The sequence below is a fragment of the Bombina bombina genome, chromosome 11 (genome assembly GCF_027579735.1).
Source record: "Bombina bombina isolate aBomBom1 chromosome 11, aBomBom1.pri, whole genome shotgun sequence".
NCBI lineage: Eukaryota > Metazoa > Chordata > Amphibia > Anura > Bombinatoridae > Bombina > Bombina bombina.
The window spans coordinates 193,368,290-193,393,186 of NC_069509.1; the positions used below are offsets into that span (position 1 = coordinate 193,368,290).

The window sequence follows — 24,897 nt, forward strand, 5'->3', positions numbered from 1 at the left end:
CTGCATTACATTTTGGTAGGGTGTTAATTGATCTATCATCCAACAACTTGGTAATTAGCTTCACAAAGTACTTTGCTTACTAACTCAACAAGATGGTGTTTCTCTTGCATCCCTTACCTGTGATTGGCTCAGCTGACTCCTATGTTTAATTTATATATTTTCTGGATGGATTTAAACAATGAGGCCTATTTATCAAATGTCTGTCGGACCTGATTCGACAGTGTAGATCAGGTCCGACAGACCTCGCTGAATGCGGAGAGCAATACGCTCTTCGTATTCAGCATTGCACCAGCAGCTCAAGGGAGCTGCTGGTGCAACGCCGCCCCCTACAGACTCGCTGCCAATGGGCCACCGGCAGGGAGGTGTCAATCAACCCGATCATACTCAATCGGGTTGAATTGTGGCAATTCCTGTCCGCCTGCTCAGAGCAGGCAGACAGGGTTATGGAGCAGCGATCTATAGACCGCTGCTTCATAACTGCTGTTTCTGGCGAGTCTGAAGACTCGCTAGAAACACGGGCCCACAAGCTCCATCCGGAGCTTGATAAATGGGCATCAATATATTTATATAATGATTGTTTATGATCATATATAGCATATCAGTATGTAATATGCTAATTATTCATATTTATAGGTACATTATCACAGTCAACATTATTTTTAATTATTTATATGATTTTTTTTAATATGTGTGAGTTTTACGTGTTTTAAATGTGTTTTACATTTTGTAATACTAGTCATAAAGGGCATTTTAACACTTTACCACTAGGAAAGTGAAAAATACAGTTGATTCCATTTACAGCTGCAAATACAAGTTGAAAATAGCGACAATATTAAATATAGCTGTAATATAAAGTATAGCTCTAATATAAAGTATAGCTCTAATATATAATATAGCTGTAATATAAAGTATAGCTGTAATATAAAATAAAGCTATAATTTAAAATATAGCTGTAACATAAAATAAAGCTGTAATATAAAATATAGCTGTAATATAAAATAAAGCTGTAATATAAAGTATATCTGTAATATAAAATAAAGCTGTGATATAAAGTATAGCTGTAATATAAAGTATATCTTTAATATAAAATAAAGCTGTAATATAAAGTATATCTGTAATATAAAATATAGCTGTAATATAAAGTATATCTGTAATATAAAATATAGCTGTAATATAAAATAAAGCTGCAATATAAAGTATATCTGAAATATAAAATAAAGCTGTAAAATAAAGCTGTAATATAAAGTATAGCTGTAAAATAAAATAAAGCTGTAATATAAAATATAGCTGTAAAATAAAATAAAGCTGTAATATAAAATAAAGCTGTAATATAAAATATAGCTGTAATATAAAATATAGCTCTAATATAAAGTATAGCTGTAATATAAAATATAGCTCTAATATAAAGTATAGCTGTAATATAAAATAAAGCTGTAATATAAAATATAGCTCTAATATAAAGTATAGCTGTAATATAAAATATAGCTGTAATATAAAATAAAGCTGTAATATAAAATAAAGCTGTAATATAAAATATAGCTCTAATATAAAATAAAGCTGCAATATAAAATATAGCTGTAATATAAAATATAGCTGTAATATAAAATAAAGCTGTAATATAAAGTATAGCTGTAATATAAAGTATAGCTGTAATATAAATTAAAGCTGTAATATAAAATATAGCTGTAATATAAAATATAGCTGTAAAATAAAATAAAGCTGTAATATAAAATATAGCTGTAATATAAAATATAGCTGTAATATAAAATATAGCTCTAATATAAAGTATAGCTGTAATATAAAATATAGCTCTAATATAAAGTATAGCTGTAATATAAAATATAGCTCTAATATAAAGTATAGCTGTAATATAAAATAAAGCTGTAATATAAAATATAGCTCTAATAAAAAGTATATCTGTAATATAAAATAAAGCTGTAATATAAAATATAGCCCTAATATAAAGTATATCTGTAATATAAAATATAGCTCTAATATAAAGTATATCTGTAATATAAAATAAAGCTGTAATATAAAATATAGCTGTAATATAAAATATAGCTGTAATATAAAGTATATCTGTAATATAAAATAAAGCTGCAATATAAAATATAGCTCTAATATAAAATACAGCTCTAATATAAAGTATATCTGTAATATAAAATAAAGCTTTAATATAAAATATAGCTCTAATATAAAGTATATCTGTAATATAAATAAAGCTGTAATATAAAATATAGCTGTAATATAAAATATAGCTGTAATATAAAATAAAGCTGTAATATAAAGTATATATGTAATATAAAATATAGCTGTAATATAAAATAAAGCTGTAATATAAAGTATAGCTGTAATATAAAATAAAGCTGTAATATAAAATATAGCTGTAATATAAAATAAAGCTGTAATATAAAATATAGCTCTAATATAAAGTATATCTGTAATATAAAATAAAGCTGTAATATAAAATATAGCTCTAATAAAAAGTATATCTGTAATATAAAATAAAGCTGTAATATAAAATATAGCTCTAATATAAAGTATATCTGTAATATAAAATAAAGCTATAATATAAAATATAGCTCTAATATAAAGTATATCTGTAATATAAAATAAAGCTGTAATATAAAATAAAGCTGTAATATAAAATATAGCTCTAATATAAAGTATATCTGTAATATAAAATAAAGCTGTAATATAAAATAAAGCTGTAATATAAATAAAGCTGTAATATAAAATATAGCTGTAATATAAAATAAAGCTGTAAAATAAAGTATATCTGTAATATAAAATATAGCTGTAATATAAAATAAAGCTGTAATATAAAGTATAGCTGTAATATAAAGTATAGCTGTAATATAAAATAAAGCTGTAATATAAAATATAGCTGTAATATAAAATAAAGCTGTAATATAAAATATAGCTGTAATATAAAATAAAGCTGTAATATAAAATATAGCTGTAATATAAAATAAAGCTGTAAAATAAAGTATATCTGTAATATAAAATATAGCTGTAATATAAAATAAAGCTGTAATATAAAATAAAGCTGTAATATAAAATATAGCTGGGGGTTTTGTGCACTTTTCATTCTCCTGAAGCATAAAGTATACCTGGCATTTTATTACATAGGCTGTAATGTTGTGTTTATTTGTGCCAGCCGTTGGCATTTACAGACTGTGCAGTTATCGCTTCAGAAGCATTAGTGAGACCAGCCAGTGGCAGGCAGAATTATTCAGTGGCAGGCAGACTTACTCAGTGGCAGGCAGAATTACTCAGTGGCAGGCAGACTTACTCAGTGGCAGACAGAATTACTCAGTGGCAGGCAGACTTATTCAGTGGCAGGCAGAATTACTCAGTGGCAGGCCGACTTACTCAGTGGCAGGCAGAATTATTCTGTGTCAGGCAGACTTACTCAGTGGCAGGCAGAATTACTCAGTGGCAGGCAGACTTACTCAGTGGCAGGCAGAATTATTCGGTGTCAGGCAGACTTACTCCGTGGCAGGCAGAATTATTCAGTGGCAGGCAGACTTACTCAGTGGCAGGCAGAATTACTCAGTGGCAGGCAGACTTACTCAGTGGCAGGCAGAATTACTCAGTGGCAGGCAGACTAACTTAGTGGCAGGCAGACTTACTCAGTGGCAGGCAGAATTACTCAGTGACAGGCAGATTTACTCAGAGGCAGGCAGAATTATTCAGTGACAGGCAGACGTACTCAGTGGCAGGCAGACTTACTCAGTGGCAGACATAATTACTCAGTGCAGGCAGACTTACTCAGTGGCAGGCAGACTTAGTCAGTGGCAGGCAGAATTACTCAGTGGAAGGCAGCATTACTTAGTGGCAGGCAGAATTACTCAGTGGCAGGCAGACTTACTCAGTGGCAGGCAGAGTTACTTAGTGGCAGGCAGACTTACTCAGTGGCAGGCAGATTTACTCAGAGGCAGGCAGACTTACTTAGAGGCAGGCAGACTTACTCAGTGGCAGGCAGACTTACTCAGGGGCAGGCAGACTTACTCAGGGGCAGGGAGACTTACTTAGTGGCAGGCAGACTTACTCAGGGGCAGGGAGACTTAATCAGGGGCAGGCAGACTTACTCAGGGGCAGGCAGACTTACTCAGTGGCTGGCAGACTTACTCAGTGGCTGGCAGACTTACTCAGAGGCAGGCAGACTTACTTAGTGGCAGGCAGACTTACTTAGTGGCCGGCAGACTTACTCAGAGGCAATCAGACTTACTCAGTGGCAGGCAGAATTGCTTATTGGCCGGCAGACTTACTCAGAGGCAAGCAGACTTGCTCAGTGGCAGGCAGATTTACTTAGTGGCAGGCAGATTTACTCAGTGGCAGGCAGACTTACTCAGAGGCAGGTAGACTTACTCAGTGGCAGGCAGACCTACTTAGTGGCAGGCAGACTTACTCAGAGGCAGGCAGACTTACTCAGAGGCAGGCAGACTTACTCAGTGTCAGGCAGATTTACTTAGTGGCAGGCAGACTTACTCAGAGGCAGGCAGACTAACATAGTGGCTGGCAGACTTACTCAGAGGCAGAGAGACTTAATCAGTGGCAGGCAGACTTACTCAGTGGCAGGCAGACTTATTTAGTGGCAGGCCGACTTACTCTGTGGTAGACAGACTTACTTAGTGGCAGGCAGACTTACTCTGTGGCAGGCAGACTTACTCAGAGGCAGGCAGACTAACATAGTGGCTGGCAGACTTACTCAGAGGCAGAGAGACTTAATCAGTGGCAGGCAGACTTACTCAGTGGCAGGCAGACTTATTTAGTGGCAGGCCGACTTACTCTGTGGTAGACAGACTTACTTAGGGGCAGGCAGACTTACTCTGTGGCAGGCAGACTTACTTAGTGGCAGGCAGACTTACTCAGAGGCAGGCAGACTTACTCAGTGGAAAGCAGACTTACTTAGTAGCAGGCAGACTTACTCAGAGGCAGGCAGACTTACTCAGTGGGAGGCAGACTTATTTAATGGCAGGCAGACTTACTCAGAGGCAGACAGACTTACTCAGAGGCAGGCAGACTTACTCAGTGGCAGGCAGAATTACTTAGCGGCAGGCAGACTTACTCAGAGGCAGGCAGATTCACTCAATGGCAGGCAGACTTACTTAGTGGCCGGGAGACTTACTCAGTGGCAGGCAGACTTACTCAGTGGCAGACAGAATTACTCAGTGGCAGGCAGAATTACTCAGTGGCAGGCAGACTTACTCAGTGGCAGGCAGACTTACTCAGTGGCAGGCAGAATTACTCAGTGGCAGGCAGAATTACTTAGTGGCAGGCAGACTTACTCAGTGGCCAGCAGACTTACTCAGAGGCAGGCATACTTACTCAGTGGCAGGCAGATTTACTCAGGGACAGGGAGACTTAATCAAGGGCAGGCAGACTTTACTTACTCAGTGGCAGGCAGACTTAGTCAGGGGCAGGGAGACTTACTCAGAGACAGGCAGACTTACTCAGTGGCAGGGAGACTTACTCAGTGGCAGGTATACTTAATCAGGGGCAGGCAGACATACTCAGAGGCAAACTTACTAAGAGACAGGCAGACTTACTCAGTGGCATGCAGACTTAATTAGTGGCCGGCGGACTTACTTAGAGGCAGACAGACTTACTCAGTGGCAGGCACACTAACTCAGGGACAGACAGACTTACACAGTGGCAGGAAGACTTACTCAGGGGCAGGCAGACTTACTCAGAGGCAGGCAGACTTACTTAGTGGCAGGCAGACTTACTTAGTGGCAGGCAGACTTACTCAGAGGCAGGCAGACTTACTTAGTGGCAGGCAGACTTACTCAGTGACAGACAGACTTAGTTAGTGGCAGGAAGAATTACTCAGTGGCAGGCAGGCTTACGTAGTGGCCTGCAGACTTACTCAGAGGTAGGTAGACTTACTCGGTGGCAGGCAGATTTACCCAGGGACAGGGAGACTTAATCAGGGGCAGGCAGACTTTACTTACTCAGTGGCAGGCAGACTTACTCAGGGGCAGGGAGACTTACTCAGGGGCAGGCAGACTTACTTAGTGGCAGGCAGACTTACTCAGTGGCAGGCAAACTTAATAAGAGGCAGGCAGACTTACTCAGAGGCAAGCAGACGTACTCAGTGGCAGGCAGACTTACTCAGAGGCAGGCAGACTTACTCAGTGGCAGTGAGACTTACTCAGGGGCAGTGAGACTTACTCAGGGGCAGTGAGACTTACTCAGTGGCAGGCAGACTTACTCAGTTGCAGGCAGACTTACTTAGTGGCAGGCAGACTTACTCAGAGGCAGACAGACTTACTTAGTGGCAGGCAGACTTACTCAGTGGCAGACAGACTTATTTAGTGGCAGGCAGATTTACTCAGAGGAAGGCAGACTTACTCAGTGGCAGGCAGACTTACTTAGTGGGAGACAGACTTACTCAGAGGCAGGCAGACTTACTCAGTGGCAGGCAGATTTAATTAGTGGCAGGCAAACTTACTAAGAGACAGGCAGACTTACTCAGTGGCATGCAGACTTACTTAATGGCCGGCAGACTTACTCAGAGGCAGGCAGACTTACTCAGTGGCAGGCAGACTTACTCAGGGGCAGGCAGACTTACTCAGAGGCATTCAGACTTGCTCAGTGGCAGGCAGACTTACTTAGTGGCAGGCAGACTTATTCAGTGGCAGGCAGACTTACTTAGTGGCAGGCAGTCTTACTCAGAGGCATGCAGACTTACTTAGTGGCAGGCAGACTTATTTAGAGGCAGGTAGACTTACTCAGTGGCAGGCAGACTTACTTAGTGGCAGGCAGACTTACTCAGTGGCAGGCAGACTTACTTAGTGGCAGGCAGAATTACTCAGTGGCAGGCAGGCTTACTTAGTGGCCTGCAGACATACTCAGAGGCAGGTAGACTTACTCGGTGGCAGGCAGATTTACTCAGGGACAGGGAGACTTAATCAGAGGCAGGCAGACTTTACTTACTCAGTGGCAGGCAGACTTACTCAGGGGCAGGGATACTTACTCAGAGGCAGGCAGACTTACTTAGTGGCAGGCAGACTTACTCAGTGGCAGGCAGACTTAATAAGGGGCAGGCAGACTTACTCAGAGGCAGGCAGACGTACTCAGTGGCAGGCAGACTTACTCAGTGGCAGGCAGACTTACTCAGTAGCAGGCAGACTTACTCAGGGGCAGTGAGACTTACTCAGTTGCAGGGAGACTTACTCAGTGGCAGGGAGACTTACTCAGTGGCAGGGAGACTTACTCAGTGGCAGGGAGACTTACTCAGTTGCAGGCAGACTTACTTAGTGGCAGGCAGACTTACTCAGAGGCAGACTGACTTACTTAGTGGCAGGCAGACTTACTCAGTGGCAGGCAGACTTACTTAGTGGCAGGCAGATTTACTCAGAGGAAGGCAGACTTACTCAGTGGCAGGCAGACTTACTTAGTGGGAGACAGACTTACTCAGAGGCAGGTAGACTTACTCAGTGGCAGGCAGATTTAATTAGTGGCAGGTAAACTTACTAAGAGACAGGCAGACTCACTCAGTGGCATGCAGACTTCCTTAATGGCCGGCAGACTTACTCAGAGGCAGGAAGACTTACTCAGTGGCAGGCAGACTTACTCAGGGGCACGCAGACTTACTCAGAGGCATTCAGACTTGCTCAGTGGCAGGCAGACTTACTTAGTGGCAGGCAGACTTACTCAGTGGCAGGCAGACTTACTTAGTGGCAGGCAGTCTTACTCAGAGGCAGGCAGACTTACTCAGTGGCATGCAGACTTACTTAGTGGCAGGCATACTTATGTAGAGGCAGGTAGACTTACTCAGTGGCAGGCAGACTTACTCAGAGGCAGGCAGACTTACTTAGTGGCAGGCAGACTTATTTAGAGGCAGGTAGACTTACTCAGTGGCAGGCAGACTTACTCAGAGGCAGGCAGACTTACTCAGAGGCAGGCAGACTTACTCACTGGCAGGCAGAATTATTTAGTAGCAGGCAGACTTACTCAGAGGCAGGCAGATTCACTCAATGGCAGGCAGACTTACTTAGTGGCCGGCAGACTTACTCAGTGGCAGACAGAATTGCTCAGTGGCAGGCAGAATTACTCAGTAGCAGGCAGACTTACTTAGTGGCAGGCAGACTTTCTCAGTGGCAGGCAGAATTACTTAGTGGCAGACAGACTTACTCAGTGGCAGGTTGACTTACTTAGTGGCAGGCAGACTTATTCAGTGGCAGGCAGACTTACTTAGTGGCCAGCAGACTTACTCAGAGGCAGGCATACTTACTCAGTGGCAGGCAGATTTACTCAGGGACAGGAAGACTTAATCAAGGGCAGGAAGACTTTACTTACTCAGTGGCAGGCAGACTTAGTCAGGGGCAGGGAGACTTACTCAGAGACAGGCAGACTTACTCAGTGGCAGGCAAACTTACTCAGTGGCAGGCAGACTTAATCAGGGGCAGGCAGACATACTCAGAGGCAAACTTACTAAGAGACAGGCAGACTTACTCAGTGGCATGCAGACTTACTTAGTGGCAGGCAGACTTACTCAGAGGCAGGAAGACTTACTCAGTGGCAGGCACACTAACTCAGTGGCAGGCAGACTTACTTAGTGGCAGGCAGACTTATTTAGAGGCAGGTAGACTTACTCAGTGGCAGGCAGACTTACTCAGTGGCAGGCAGACTTACTTAGTGGCCGGCAGACTTACTCAGAGGCAGGCAGACTTACTCAGTGGCAGGCAGGCTTACTTAGTGGCCTGCAGACATACTCAGAGGCAGGTAGACTTACTCGGTGGCAGGCAGATTTACTCAGGGACAGGGAGACTTAATCAGAGGCAGGCAGACTTTACTTACTCAGTGGCAGGCAGACTTACTCAGGGGCAGGGATACTTACTCAGAGGCAGGCAGACTTACTTAGTGGCAGGCAGACTTACTCAGTGGCAGGCAGACTTAATAAGGGGCAGGCAGACTTACTCAGAGGCAGGCAGACGTACTCAGTGGCAGGCAGACTTACTCAGTGGCAGGCAGACTTACTCAGGGGCAGGCAGACTTACTCAGAGGCATTCAGACTTGCTCAGTGGCAGGCAGACTTACTTAGTGGCAGGCAGACTTATTCAGTGGCAGGCAGACTTACTTAGTGGCAGGCAGTCTTACTCAGAGGCATGCAGACTTACTTAGTGGCAGGCAGACTTATTTAGAGGCAGGTAGACTTACTCAGTGGCAGGCAGACTTACTTAGTGGCAGGCAGACTTATTTAGAGGCAGGTAGACTTACTCAGTCGCAGGCAGACTTACTCAGTGGCAGGCAGACTTACTTAGTGGCCGGCAGACTTACTCAGAGGCAGGCAGACTTACTCAGTGGCAGGCAGACTTACTCAGTGGCAGGCAGACTTATTCAGAGGCAGGCAGACTTACTCAGTGTCAGGCAGACTTACTTAGTGGCAGGCAGACTTACTCAGAGGCAGGCAGACTAACATAGTGGCAGGCAGGCTTACTCAGAGGCAGGCAGACTTACTCAGAGGCAGAGAGACTTAATTAGTGGCAGGCAGACTTACTCCGTGGCAGGCAGACTTATTCAGTGGCAGGCAGACTTACTTAGTAGCAGGCAGTCTTACTCAGAGGCATGCAGACTTACTTAGTGGCAGGCAGACTTATTTAGAGGCAGGTAGACTTACTCAGTGGCAGGCAGACTTACTCAGCGGCAGGCAGACTTATTCAGAGGCAGGTAGACTTACTCAGTGGCAGGCAGACTTACTCAGTGGCAGGCAGACTTACTTAGTGGCCGGCAGACTTACTCAGAGGCAGGCAGACTTACTCAGTGGCAGGCAGGCTTACTTAGTGGCCTGCAGACATACTCAGAGGCAGGTAGACTTACTCGGTGGCAGGCAGATTTACTCAGGGACAGGGAGACTTAATCAGAGGCAGGCAGACTTTACTTACTCAGTGGCAGGCAGACTTACTCAGGGGCAGGGATACTTACTCAGAGGCAGGCAGACTTACTTAGTGGCAGGCAGACTTACTCAGTGGCAGGCAGACTTAATAAGGGGCAGGCAGACTTACTCAGAGGCAGGCAGACTTACTCAGTGGCAGGCAGACTTACTCAGTGGCAGGCAGACTTACTCAGGGGCAGGCAGACTTACTCAGAGGCATTCAGACTTGCTCAGTGGCAGGCAGACTTACTTAGTGGCAGGCAGACTTATTCAGTGGCAGGCAGACTTACTTAGTGGCAGGCAGTCTTACTCAGAGGCATGCAGACTTACTTAGTGGCAGGCAGACTTATTTAGAGGCAGGTAGACTTACTCAGTGGCAGGCAGACTTACTTAGTGGCAGGCAGACTTATTTAGAGGCAGGTAGACTTACTCAGTCGCAGGCAGACTTACTCAGTGGCAGGCAGACTTACTTAGTGGCCGGCAGACTTACTCAGAGGCAGGCAGACTTACTCAGTGGCAGGCAGACTTACTCAGCGGCAGGCAGACTTATTCAGAGGCAGGCAGACTTACTCAGTGTCAGGCAGATTTACTTAGTGGCAGGCAGACTTACTCAGAGGCAGGCAGACTAACATAGTGGCAGGCAGGCTTACTCAGAGGCAGGCAGACTTACTCAGAGGCAGAGAGACTTAATTAGTGGCAGGCAGACTTACTCCGTGGCAGGCAGACTTATTCAGTGGCAGGCAGACTTACTTAGTGGCAGGCAGTCTTACTCAGAGGCATGCAGACTTACTTAGTGGCAGGCAGACTTATTTAGAGGCAGGTAGACTTACTCAGTGGCAGGCAGACTTACTCAGCGGCAGGCAGACTTATTCAGAGGCAGGTAGACTTACTCAGTGGCAGGCAGACTTACTCAGTGGCAGGCAGACTTACTTAGTGGCCGGCAGACTTACTCAGAGGCAGGCAGACTTACTCAGTGGCAGGCAGGCTTACTTAGTGGCCTGCAGACATACTCAGAGGCAGGTAGACTTACTCGGTGGCAGGCAGATTTACTCAGGGACAGGGAGACTTAATCAGAGGCAGGCAGACTTTACTTACTCAGTGGCAGGCAGACTTACTCAGGGGCAGGCAGACTTACTCAGAGGCAGGCAGACTTACTTAGTGGCAGGCAGACTTACTCAGTGGCAGGCAGACTTAATAAGGGGCAGGCAGACTTACTCAGAGGCAGGCAGACTTACTCAGTGGCAGGCAGACTTACTCAGTGGCAGGCAGACTTACTCAGGGGCAGGCAGACTTACTCAGAGGCATTCAGACTTGCTCAGTGGCAGGCAGACTTACTTAGTGGCAGGCAGACTTATTCAGTGGCAGGCAGACTTACTTAGTGGCAGGCAGTCTTACTCAGAGGCATGCAGACTTACTTAGTGGCAGGCAGACTTATTTAGAGGCAGGTAGACTTACTCAGTGGCAGGCAGACTTACTTAGTGGCAGGCAGACTTATTTAGAGGCAGGTAGACTTACTCAGTCGCAGGCAGACTTACTCAGTGGCAGGCAGACTTACTTAGTGGCCGGCAGACTTACTCAGAGGCAGGCAGACTTACTCAGTGGCAGGCAGACTTACTCAGCGGCAGGCAGACTTATTCAGAGGCAGGCAGACTTACTCAGTGTCAGGCAGATTTACTTAGTGGCAGGCAGACTTACTCAGAGGCAGGCAGGCTTACTCAGAGGCAGGCAGACTTACTCAGAGGCAGGCAGACTTACTCTGTGGCAGGCAGACTTACTCTGTGGCAGGAAGACTTACTTAGTGGCAGGCAGACTTACTCAGAGGCAGGCAGACTTACTCAGTGGAAAGCAGACTTACTTAGTAGCAGGCAGACTTACTCAGAGGCAGGCAGACTTATTTAGTGGCAGGCAGACTTACGCAGAGGCAGGCAGACTTACTTAGTGGCAGGCAGACTTACTCAGTGGCAGGCAGACTTACTTAGTGGCAGGCAGAATTACTCAGTGGCAGGCAGGCTTACTTAGTGGCCTGCAGACATACTCAGAGGCAGGTAGACTTACTCGGTGGCAGGCAGATTTACTCAGGGACAGGGAGACTTAATCAGAGGCAGGCAGACTTTACTTACTCAGTGGCAGGCAGACTTACTCAGGGGCAGGGATACTTACTCAGAGGCAGGCAGACTTACTTAGTGGCAGGCAGACTTACTCAGTGGCAGGCAGACTTAATAAGGGGCAGGCAGACTTACTCAGAGGCAGGCAGACGTACTCAGTGGCAGGCAGACTTACTCAGTGGCAGGCAGACTTACTCAGTAGCAGGCAGACTTACTCAGGGGCAGTGAGACTTACTCAGGGGCAGGGAGACTTACTCAGTGGCAGGGAGACTTACTCAGTGGCAGGGAGACTTACTCAGTGGCAGGGAGACTTACTCAGTTGCAGGCAGACTTACTTAGTGGCAGGCAGACTTACTCAGAGGCAGACTGACTTACTTAGTGGCAGGCAGATTTACTCAGAGGAAGGCAGACTTACTCAGTGGCAGGCAGACTTACTTAGTGGGAGACAGACTTACTCAGAGGCAGGTAGACTTACTCAGTGGCAGGCAGATTTAATTAGTGGCAGGTAAACTTACTAAGAGACAGGCAGACTCACTCAGTGGCATGCAGACTTCCTTAATGGCCGGCAGACTTACTCAGAGGCAGGAAGACTTACTCAGTGGCAGGCAGACTTACTCAGGGGCACGCAGACTTACTCAGAGGCATTCAGACTTGCTCAGTGGCAGGCAGACTTACTTAGTGGCAGGCAGACTTACTCAGTGGCAGGCAGACTTACTTAGTGGCAGGCAGTCTTACTCAGAGGCAGGCAGACTTACTCAGTGGCATGCAGACTTACTTAGTGGCAGGCATACTTATGTAGAGGCAGGTAGACTTACTCAGTGGCAGGCAGACTTACTCAGAGGCAGGCACACTTACTTAGTGGCAGGCAGACTTATTTAGAGGCAGGTAGACTTACTCAGTGGCAGGCAGACTTACTCAGAGGCAGGCAGACTTACTCAGAGGCAGGCAGACTTACTCACTGGCAGGCAGAATTATTTAGTAGCAGGCAGACTTACTCAGAGGCAGGCAGATTCACTCAATGGCAGGCAGACTTACTTAGTGGCCGGCAGACTTACTCAGTGGCAGACAGAATTACTCAGTGGCAGGCAGAATTACTCAGTAGCAGGCAGACTTACTTAGTGGCAGGCAGACTTTCTCAGTGGCAGGCAGAATTACTTAGTGGCAGACAGACTTACTCAGTGGCAGGTTGACTTACTTAGTGGCAGGCAGACTTATTCAGTGGCAGGCAGACTTACTTAGTGGCCAGCAGACTTACTCAGAGGCAGGCATACTTACTCAGTGGCAGGCAGATTTACTCAGGGACAGGAAGACTTAATCAAGGGCAGGAAGACTTTACTTACTCAGTGGCAGGCAGACTTAGTCAGGGGCAGGGAGACTTACTCAGAGACAAGCAGACTTACTCAGTGGCAGGCAAACTTACTCAGTGGCAGGCAGACTTAATCAGGGGCAGGCAGACATACTCAGAGGCAAACTTACTAAGAGACAGGCAGACTTACTCAGTGGCATGCAGACTTACTTAGTGGCAGGCAGACTTACTCAGAGGCAGGCAGACTTACTCAGTGGCAGGCACACTAACTCAGTGGCAGGCAGACTTACTTAGTGGCAGGCAGACTTATTTAGAGGCAGGTAGACTTACTCAGTGGCAGGCAGACTTACTCAGTGGCAGGCAGACTTACTTAGTGGCCGGCAGACTTACTCAGAGGCAGGCAGACTTACTCAGTGGCAGGCAGGCTTACTTAGTGGCCTGCAGACATACTCAGAGGCAGGTAGACTTACTCGGTGGCAGGCAGATTTACTCAGGGACAGGGAGACTTAATCAGAGGCAGGCAGACTTTACTTACTCAGTGGCAGGCAGACTTACTCAGGGGCAGGGATACTTACTCAGAGGCAGGCAGACTTACTTAGTGGCAGGCAGACTTACTCAGTGGCAGGCAGACTTAATAAGGGGCAGGCAGACTTACTCAGAGGCAGGCAGACGTACTCAGTGGCAGGCAGACTTACTCAGTGGCAGGCAGACTTACTCAGTAGCAGGCAGACTTACTCAGGGGCAGTGAGACTTACTCAGGGGCAGGGAGACTTAATCAGTGGCAGGCAGACTTACTCAGAGGCAGGCAGACTTACTCAGTGGCAGGCACACTAACTCAGTGGCAGGCAGACTTACTTAGTGGCAGGCAGACTTATTTAGTGGCAGGCAGACTTACGCAGAGGCAGGCAGACTTACTTAGTGGCAGGCAGACTTACTCAGTGGCAGGCAGACTTACTTAGTGGCAGGCAGAATTACTCAGTGGCAGGCAGGCAGGCTTACTTAGTGGCCTGCAGACATACTCAGAGGAAGGTAGACTTACTCGGTGGCAGGCAGATTTACTCAGGGACAGGGAGACTTAATCAGAGGCAGGCAGACTTTACTTACTCAGTGGCAGGCAGACTTACTCAGGGGCAGGGATACTTACTCAGAGGCAGGCAGACTTACTTAGTGGCAGGCAGACTTACTCAGTGGCAGGCAGACTTACTCAGGGGCAGGCAGACTTACTCAGAGGCAGGCAGACATACTCAGTGGCAGGCAGACTTACTCAGTGGCAGGCAGACTTATTCAGTAGCAGGCAGACTTACTCAGGGGCAGTGAGACTTACTCAGGGGCAGGGAGACTTACTCAGTGGCAGGGAGACTTACTCAGTGGCAGGGAGACTTACTCAGTTGCAGGCAGACTTACTTAGTGGCAGGCAGACTTACTCAGAGGCAGACTGACTTACTTAGTGGCAGGCAGACTTACTCAGTGGCAGACAGACTTACTTAGTGGCAGGCAGATTTACTCAGAGGAAGGCAGACTTACTTAGTGGGAGACAGACTTACTCAGAGGCAGGTAGACTTACTCAGTGGCAGGCAGATTTAATTAGTGGCAGGTAAACTTACTAAGAGACAGGCAGACTCACTCAGTGGCATGCAGACTTACTTAATGGCCGGCAGACTTACTCAGAGGCAGGAAGACTTACTCAGTGGCAGGCAGACTTACTCAGGGGCACGCAGACTTACTCAGAGGCATTCAGACTTGCTCAGTAGCAGGCAGACTTACTTAGTGGCAGGCAGACTTACTCAGTGGCAGGCAGACTTACTTAGTGGCAGGCAGTCTTACTCAGAGGCAGGCAGACTTACTCAGTGGCATGCAGACTTACTTAGTGGCAGGCATACTTATGTAGAGGCAGGTAGACTTACTCAGTGGCAGGCAGACTTACTTAGAGGCAGGCAGACTTACTTAGTGGCAGGCAGACTTATTTAGAGGCAGGTAGACTTACTCAGTGGCAGGCAGACTTACTCAGAGGCAGGCAGACTTACTCAGAGGCAGGCAGACTTACTCACTTGGCAGGCAGAATTATTTAGTAGCAGGCAGACTTACTCAGAGGCAGGCAGATTCACTCAATGGCAGGCAGACTTACTTAGTGGCCGGCAGACTTACTCAGTGGCAGACAGAATTACTCAGTGGCAGGCAGAATTACTCAGTAGCAGGCAGACTTACTTAGTGGCAGGCAGACTTTCTCAGTGGCAGGCAGAATTACTCAGTGGCAGACAGACTTACTCAGTGGCAGGTTGACTTACTTAGTGGCAGGCAGACTTATTCAGTGGCAGGCAGACTTACTTAGTGGCCAGCAGACTTACTCAGAGGCAGGCATACTTACTCAGTGGCAGGCAGATTTACTCAGGGACAGGAAGACTTAATCAAGGGCAGGAAGACTTTACTTACTCAGTGGCAGGCAGACTTAGTCAGGGGCAGGGAGACTTACTCAGAGACAGGCAGACTTACTCAGTGGCAGGCAAACTTACTCAGTGGCAGGCAGACTTAATCAGGGGCAGGCAGACATACTCAGAGGCAAACTTACTAAGAGACAGGCAGACTTACTCAGTGGCATGCAGACTTACTTAGTGGCAGGCAGACTTACTCAGAGGCAGGCAGACTTACTCAGTGGCAGGCACACTAACTCAGTGGCAGGCAGACTTACTTAGTGGCAGGCAGACTTATTTAGAGGCAGGTAGACTTACTCAGTGGCAGGCAGACTTACTCAGTGGCAGGCAGACTTACTTAGTGGCCGGCAGACTTACTCAGAGGCAGGCAGACTTACTCAGTGGCAGGCAGACTTACTCAGAGGCTGGCAGACTTACTCAGTGGCCGGCAGACTTACTCAGAGGCAGGCAGACTTACTCAGTGGCAGCCAGACTTACTCAGAGGCAGGCAGACTTAATCATTGGCAGGCAGACTTACTCAGTGGCAGGTAGACTCACTCAGGGGCAGGGAGACTTACTCAGTGGCAGGCATACTTACTCAGTGGCAGGCCGAATTACTCAGAGGCAGACTGACTTACTCAGTGGCAGGCAGACTTATTTAATGGCTGGCAGACTTACTCAGAGGCAGGCAGACTTACTCAGTGTCAGGCAGACTTACTCAGAGGCAGACAGACTTTCTTAGTGGCTGGCAGACTTACTCAGTGGCATGCAGACTTAGTTAGTGGCAGGCAGACTTATTTAGTGGCAGGTAGACTTACTCAGTGGCAGGCAGACTTACTCAGTGGCAGGCAGACTTACTTAGTGGCAGGCAGACTTATTTAGAGGCAGGTAGACTTACTCAGTGGCAGGCAGACTTACTCAGTGGCAGGCAGACTTACTTAGTGGCAGGCAGACTTACTTAGTAGCCGGCAGACTTACTCAAAGGCAGGCAGACTTACTCAGTGGCAGGCAGACTTACTCAGAATCAGGCAGACTTACTCAGAGGCAGGCAGACTTACTCAGTGGCCGGCAGACTTACTCAGAGGCAGGTAGACTTACTCAGTGGCAGCCAGACTTACTCAGAGGTAGGCAGACTTACTCATTGGCAGGCAGACTTACTCAGTGGCAGGCAGACTTACTCAGGGGCAGGGAGACTTACTCAGTGGCAGGCAGAGTTACTCAGAGGCAGACTGACTTACTCAGTAGCAGGCAGACTTACTTAATGGCTGGCAGACTTACTTAATGGCTGGCAGACTTACTCAGAGGCAGGCAGACTTACTCAGTGGCAGGCATACTTACTCAGAGACAGGCAGACTTACTCAGTGGCAGGCAGACTTACTTAGTGGCTGGCAGACTTACTCAGAGGCAGGGAGACTTACTCAGAGGTAGGCAGACTTACACAGTGGCAGGCAGACTTACTCAGGGGCAGTCAGACTTACTCAGGGGCAGGGAGACTTACTCAGTGGCAGGCAGACTTACACTGTGGCAGGCAGACTTACTCTGTGGCAGGCAGACTTACTCAGGGGCAAGGAGACTTAATCAGTGACAGGCAGACTTACTCAGTGGCAGGTAGACTTACTCAGGGACAGGCAGACTTACTCAGTGGCAGGCAGAGGTACTCAGGGGCAGGCAGACTTACTCAGTGGCAGGCAGACTTACTCAGAGGCAGGCAGAAGTACTCAGGGGCAGGGCGACTTACTTAGTGGCTGGAAGACTTACTCAGAGGCTGGTAAACTTACTCAGTGGCAGGCAGACTTACCCCAAAGTTCCCAGGATCGATCTTCAGGCTTTCAGCATGTAGGTCACTGAGGCTGGACAGCTCCTCTTCAATGTGATCCAGGTTCTCTATGGCACTTCCGATAGCGTGCATCACCTTCCCACCATGAGAAAGGAGATCAGTAGAGCCAGCACTCAAGTCCATGTGTGGGAAATAGGTCTTACCTGCAGGGTAGGTCTTAAAGAACCTGTGGGAAACCCAAATGCAATGTTAGTGACATATCTGAAATATATTGGCATTGTTTGCATTTGTGACATTCCTGGTGCAATGACAAAACTAAAATGTGTTAGTGTCTTGCACAAATACTCACCCAGCTCAGAGGGATCATTTAATACAAACTGCTATAAATCATTAGCTCAGTTATCCTGTTACTATGAGTTTAACCCCTTCTGAGGATGCTCCTGAGCAAACAATGACCAGTGAGCCAATCACAAGCTTCAGCTGCCGGCATCCACCTATCACAGGACATGTCCATTATGGTTGTAAAAGGGACACAAACCCACATTTTTTCTTTCATGATTCAAATAGAGCAGCTATTTTAAGCAACTTTCTAATATACTCCTACAGTCATTTTTTTCTTTGTTCTCTTGGTATCTTTATTTGAAAAATCAGGAATATAAGATTAGGAGAAGGCCCATTTTTGGTTCAGACCCTGGGTAGCGTTAAATGTAGCCACCAATCAGCAAGCGCTACCCAGTGATCTGAACCAAAAATGGGCCTGCCCCTAAGCTTATATTCCTGATTTTTCAAATAAAGATAGCAAATGAATGAATACAAATGTATAATAGGAGTAAATTAGAAAGTTGCTTAAAATTGCTGCTCTATATGATTCATGAAAAAAATGGGGTTTAGTGTCCCTTTAAGCATATAGTTATCTGGGATCACTAACAAATTCGAGGATGTAATTCTTATTTCACAAAGTCTCTATAAACACATAGATAATTCTCCCTCAGGAGCTGGAATACATTAACACTAGTGAACAGGACAAGGCACATGAGCATATCAGTACCAGCATACCCAGATAGCCACCAATTACAGGCTGTGCCCTTTTCAGAACTGTCTCAAAGCTTTTTCAGGACTTTAACAAAGTCTTTAAACCCTTTACAAAAGTTAAACACTTGGGGCAAGATTACGCGCAGATAACCGATAAGGGGTATAGTGCGGGTCTTTGAGCGCATTGAAAAGTAGCGAGCATATTACGAGGTGAAAGTAATCACATTAGCTTGAGTGCATTTGAATTTAGTGCACATTAGGATAGCACAACTTCAAAGCTCTGCTTAACTGTTATGCTTGACTAAAAATTCATTAAAAAGTACAGTTACATTAAAGGGACACTGAACCCAAATTTTTTCTTTTGTAATTCAGAAAGAGCAGCAATTTTAAGCAACTTTCTAATTTACTCCTATTATCAATTTTTCTTCGTTCTCTTGCTATCTTGCTATCATTATTTGAAAAAGAAGGCATCTAAGCTTTTTTTTTGTTTCAGTACTGTCCAGCAAGGACAACCCAGGTTGTTCACCAAAAATGGGCCGGCATCTAAACTTACATTCTTGCATTTCAAATAAAGATACCAAGAGAATGAAGAAAATTTGATAATAGGAGTAAATTCGAAATTTGCTTAAAATTTCATGCTCAATCTGAATCACGAAATAAAATTTTTGGGTACAGTTAATAATAACACTGCTAAAAATTCATAAAAGAATATTGCATATGTCTAAATATGTGTATATATATATATATATTTATGTGTACAGATGTATTTATATATTTATATGTGTATATATGTATTTATATATGTATACAGATGTATTTATATATTTATATGTGTATATATGTATTTATATATGTATATAGATGTATTTATATATTTATATGTGTATATATGTGTTTATATATTTATATGTGTATATATGTATTTATATATCTATACAGATGTATTTATATATTTATATGTATATATATGTATTTATATATGTGTACAGATGTATTTATATATTTATATGTGTATATATGTATTTATATATGTGTACAGATGTATTTATATATTTATATGTATATATATGTATTTATATATGTGTACAGATGTATTTATATATTTATATGTGTATATATGTATTTATATATGTATATAGATGTATTTATATATTTATATGTGTATATATGTATTTATATATGTATACAGATGTATTTATATATTTATATGTGTATATATGTATTTATATATGTGTATAGATGTATTTATATATTTATATGTGTATATATGTATTTATATATATATATATATATATATATATATATATATATATATATACAGATGTATTTATATATTTATATGTGTATATATGTATTTACAGACATATATACACATATAAACACATAAATACATATGTAAACACATACAGACATATGCAGTCAAGTAGCTGAAAATATGTAGAATCATATTTATGCAATATTCATATTTAATAAATGTATTTACTGTAAAAATTCACATTCCAATGTTCTTCACATATGGGAATAGGTTCTAAGTATTTTTTAATAGATATTCCAATATATCTCTCTATATTTATATTACTATATATTATATTATGTGTGTATATATATATATATATATCTACATCTATATCTATATATATATATACACGCATACACACATAGGTATATATATTTTACCAAAAAATATCAGATATATGTAGAAATATGTATTTATAAATAAATAGAACATATTCTTATATAGGAAGAACATTAGAACGTGAATATTAATATTTCATGTTGGGTTAGCGCACTTGAGAATATGCGATTGGGTTTGCTCGTGAGTAAAGTTGTTTTTTCCCACTTTTCCACTCAATTAGAGTCTATTGGCAATACATTAATGCAGTTGGGATAGTGTGTTCTGCTATGTAATACCTTTTAGCATCTGTATTTGCAGGGTTATATTGTTTGTTCTCGTAGCTTTTAGCATCTGTATTTGCAGGGTTATATTGTATCTATCTGCCACCTCTGAAGTCCACTAGACAGAGTTAAATCTAAGCGCACAAAACTGGGCTAGATTCACTAACATATTACCCCCCCCCTCTACAAACTCTCACCTATTCAGTAAAGTAATTAGAGGAGAGTGAGTGTATGTAAATGGTCTATAATATAGGGATTGGTGAGACTGGAGAGGCTCTTAAAGGGACATGAAACCCAAAATTGTTCTTTCATGATTTAATTTAATAATCTTAAACAACTTTCCAGTTTACTTCTATTATCAAATTTCCTTCATTCTCTTGGTATCATTTATTGAAGGAGCAGCAATGCACAATTGGTTGCTAACTGAACACATGGGTGAGCCATGACAACTGGTATATATATGCAGCCACCAATCAGCAGCTAGAACCTAGGTTCTTTGCTGCTCCTGAGCTTTCCTAGATAAACCTTTCAGCAAACGATAACTAGAGAAGGAAGCAAATAAAATAATAGAAGTAAAATTGGAAAGTTGTTTGTTTTTTGTCTAAATCATGAATGATTCCTTTAATAAATCTAATCCAGTGACTGATTTATTAATCATCTGTACTAATGAGACAGTAATTCTTTCTATCTGGTGATGTCCGCATAGCAATAAATCTGCTGTAATACACAAATTGTTTGTTTTGTCTAAATCATTAATGTCTAATTCTGACTGTACTGTCCCTTTAATAAATCTAATCCAGTGACTAATTTATTAATCATCTGTACTAATGAGACAGTAATTCTTTCTATCTGGTGATGTCCGCATAGCAATAAATCTGCTGTAATACACAAATTGTTTGTTTTGTCTAAATCATGAATGTCTAATTCTGACTGTACTGTCCCTTTAATAAATCTAATCCAGTGTGATGATGCAGATGGCATCTGTACTAATGATAAATATCAGACAGTAATTCTTTAGATCTGGTGATGTCCGCATAGCAATAAATCTGCTGTAATACACAAATTCTTTCTCTCACGTTCTCATTTGTGTCTAGGACTTAGTGGAATCACTTTCTAGTACATTTTTCTGATATCATTTTTAACTGTACTAATTCTTATTTTTGTATTTATAAAAAAAAAAAAAGTTGCAAAATCTGTGTAAAAATGAAATCTACTACAACTGAGTAATCATTAGATATAAATAAAATGCTGATTTAGTGTAGTTTTAATAACTATCTGTTTTGCTATCAAGTGTTGTCTGACAGATCCTCTCTAATCCCTGTTTTTATGATAAAAATCTGCCAAGTGCACTCACTGTAAGTACCTAAATACCTACCCATTTGACACACACTATATCAACCCATGGCCCTGTTTTTCACCAAAAATGTATCTAAGCCCTGTGCAAAGTTATCTACTGCATTGTCCGTCACCACCTCCTCATGCAGAGAGTTCTACAGTGTGATTTTACTAATCAATGGTGTGATCTGGAGAACAGATCTCACATAGTGTGTCACACTATCACAGTTATACTCCAGGTATTAAGGAGCCAGAAATAAATATTAAAGGGACATGAAACTCAAACATTTTCTTTCATGATTCAGATAGAGGATATCATTTTAAATAACTTTCTAATTTACTTCTTTTATCTGATTTGTTTCATTCTTTTGGTATCATTTGTTGAAGGAGCAGCAATGCACTACTGGTTTCTTACTTAACACATGGGTGAGCCAATGACAATAGGTATATATATATATGCAGCCACCAATCAGCAGCTAGAACCTAGGTTCTTTGCTGCTCCTGAGCTTACATAGAGAAACCTTTCAGAAAAGGATAACAAGAGAAGGAAGCAAATTAAATAATAGAAGTACGTTGGAAAGTTGTTTAAAATTGTATTCTCTATCTGAAACATGAAAGAAAAATTTTGGGTTTCATGTCCCTTTAAAGTGATATTATACACTTGATTTTCTTTGCATAAATGTTTTGTAGATAATCTATTCATATAGCCCATGCAGTTTGTTTTTTAAAAGAATGTATAGTTTTGCTTATTTTTAAATAACATTGCGCTCATTTTCAAACTCCTAACCAAGCCCCAAAGTTTTAGGAGAATACTGATGTATACCTACTCCAGCTTGCTCCTGTTTGTGTAAAGGGTCTTTTCATATGCAGAGGAAGGGGAGGGGGAAGGGTCTGCTATTTCCCACTTGCAGGGGGTGTTCCACTAACCTTTTAAACAGAGTTAAACTGGGAGCTTCTAAGTAAGTTTTTAAACTGTTTTATACTGGATTTTTATATCAGTATCGGTGCATATAATTATTTACAGTAGTGTCTATTACATGCAGTTATATGAAAATCGGTGTACACTGTCCCTTTAAGGTCTCTTTTCAGTCAGATGAATCCCTCATCCCTGTATTATACTAATAACTATATGCAAAAGGCTGAATGTTTCTTTACCTGAAGAGAGCTTCAGCCCCAAGCACATCACTGGAAGCACTTGCTTTACTACAGATGATTCGAAGACAATCCTTTTGAGCCTCGGTGAAGGTCATTCTTGTTGATGTGATGGGTCAGGTCAACTGGAACCAGTGGGGTCAGAGAGTACTGGATATTCCAATTCAGACCCACATTTATAGAGGAAGAAGTGTGAGAACACGGCCAGATCATTTCTTCATTGGTTATTTATGGTTACACCCAATAACTTATCATACAAAAAAAAGAAGCTCATAACTGGAATTTTATGTTGCTTGATACATCTTGTTCCTGTGTTATCTGTACATACAGCATCATTATAAGCTACATACCCAGGGCTGCTGGTCTTTATAACATTTATTTACTATTTCTGGGGCTATTTTTATCTACAGCTAAAATCTTAAATTAAAGCAAATGGGCTTCTTTTAAATATAACATTCAGCTAAGTTCCACAATGACCTGGCAATTATTGCCCTAGAACATATTATTTTAAAAATAAATATCTGCAAAATGAGTAATATCCAGTCAACGAAAAGCTATAATCAAAACATACAAAACACAAAATATTGTATGTGCACATGTGTGTATTCATGAGTCAGTTCCCATGAATGTATGATGTATGTATATGTATATGTCTGTGCATATGTAGGTACATGTATATGTCTGTGCATATGTAGGTACATGTATATGTCTGTGTATATATAGGCACATGTATATGTCTGTGTATATGTAGGTACATGTATATGTCTGTGCATATGTAGGCACATGTATATGTCTGTGCATATGTAGGTACATGTATATGTCTGTGCATATGTAGGTACATGTATATGTCTGTGTATATATAGGCACATGTATATGTCTGTGTATATGTAGGTACATGTATATGTCTGTGCATATGTAGGTACATGTATATGTCTGTGTATATGTAGGCACATGTATATGTCTGTGTATATGTATGTACATGTATATGTCTGTGTATATGTAGGTACATGTATATTAATGTGTATATGTAGGTACATGTATATGTCTGTGCATATGTAGGTAGATGTATATGTATGTGTATATGTAGGTACATGTATATGTCTGTGTATATGTAGGCACATGTATATGTCTGTGTATATGTAGGTACATGTATATGTCTATGTATATGTCTGTGTATATGTAGGTACATGTATATGTCTATGTATATGTCTGTGTATATGTAGGCACATGTATATGTCTGTGTATATGTAGGTACATGTATATGTCTATGTCTGTGTATATGTAGGTACATGTATATGTCTATGTCTGTGTATATGTAGGTACATGTATATGTCTGTGCATATGTAGGCACAGCTATATGTCTGTGTATATGTAGGCACAGGTATATGTCTGTGTATATGTAGGTACATGTATATGTCTGTGTATATGTAGGTACATGTATATGTCTGTGTATATGTAGGCACAGGTATATGTCTGTGTATATGTAGGTACATGTATATGTCTGTGTATATGTAGGTACATGTATATGTCTGTGTATATGTAGGTACATGTATATGTCTGTGCATATGTAGGTAAATGTATATGTCTGTGTATATGTAGGTACATGTATATGTCTGTGTATATGTAGGTACATGTATATGTCTGTGTATATGTAGGTACATGTATATGAATGTGTATATGTAGGCACAGGTATATGTCTGTGTATATGTAGGCACATGTATATGTCTGTGCATATGTAGGCACATGTATATGTCTGTGTATATGTAGGTACATGTATATGTCTGTGTATATGTAGGTACGTGTATATGTCTGTGTATATGTAGGTACATGTATATGTCTGTGTATATGTAGGTACATGTATATGTCTGTGTATATGTATGTACATGTATATGTCTGTGTATATGTAGGTACATGTATATGTCTGTGTATATGTAGGTTCATGTATATTAATGTGTATATGGAGGTACATGTATATGTCTGTGTATATGTATGTACATGTA

General features: G+C 42.5%; 1 protein-coding gene across 1 annotated transcript in view; it reads right to left on the minus strand.

Moving 5' to 3' along the window:
• Window positions 1–23,047, minus strand: part of LOC128641914 (hemoglobin subunit alpha-5) — a 23,597-nt gene extending 550 nt beyond the window's left edge. The window contains exons 1-2 of the mRNA XM_053694498.1: window positions 22,901–23,047; window positions 17,504–17,708 (exon numbers count right to left, since the gene is read on the minus strand). Of these exons, the coding sequence (XP_053550473.1) occupies window positions 17,504–17,708; window positions 22,901–22,995 (300 nt within the window). The 5' untranslated portion in view covers window positions 22,996–23,047. The remainder of the gene's footprint in view (window positions 1–17,503; window positions 17,709–22,900) is intronic.
• Window positions 23,048–24,897: the final 1,850 nt, after the last annotated feature.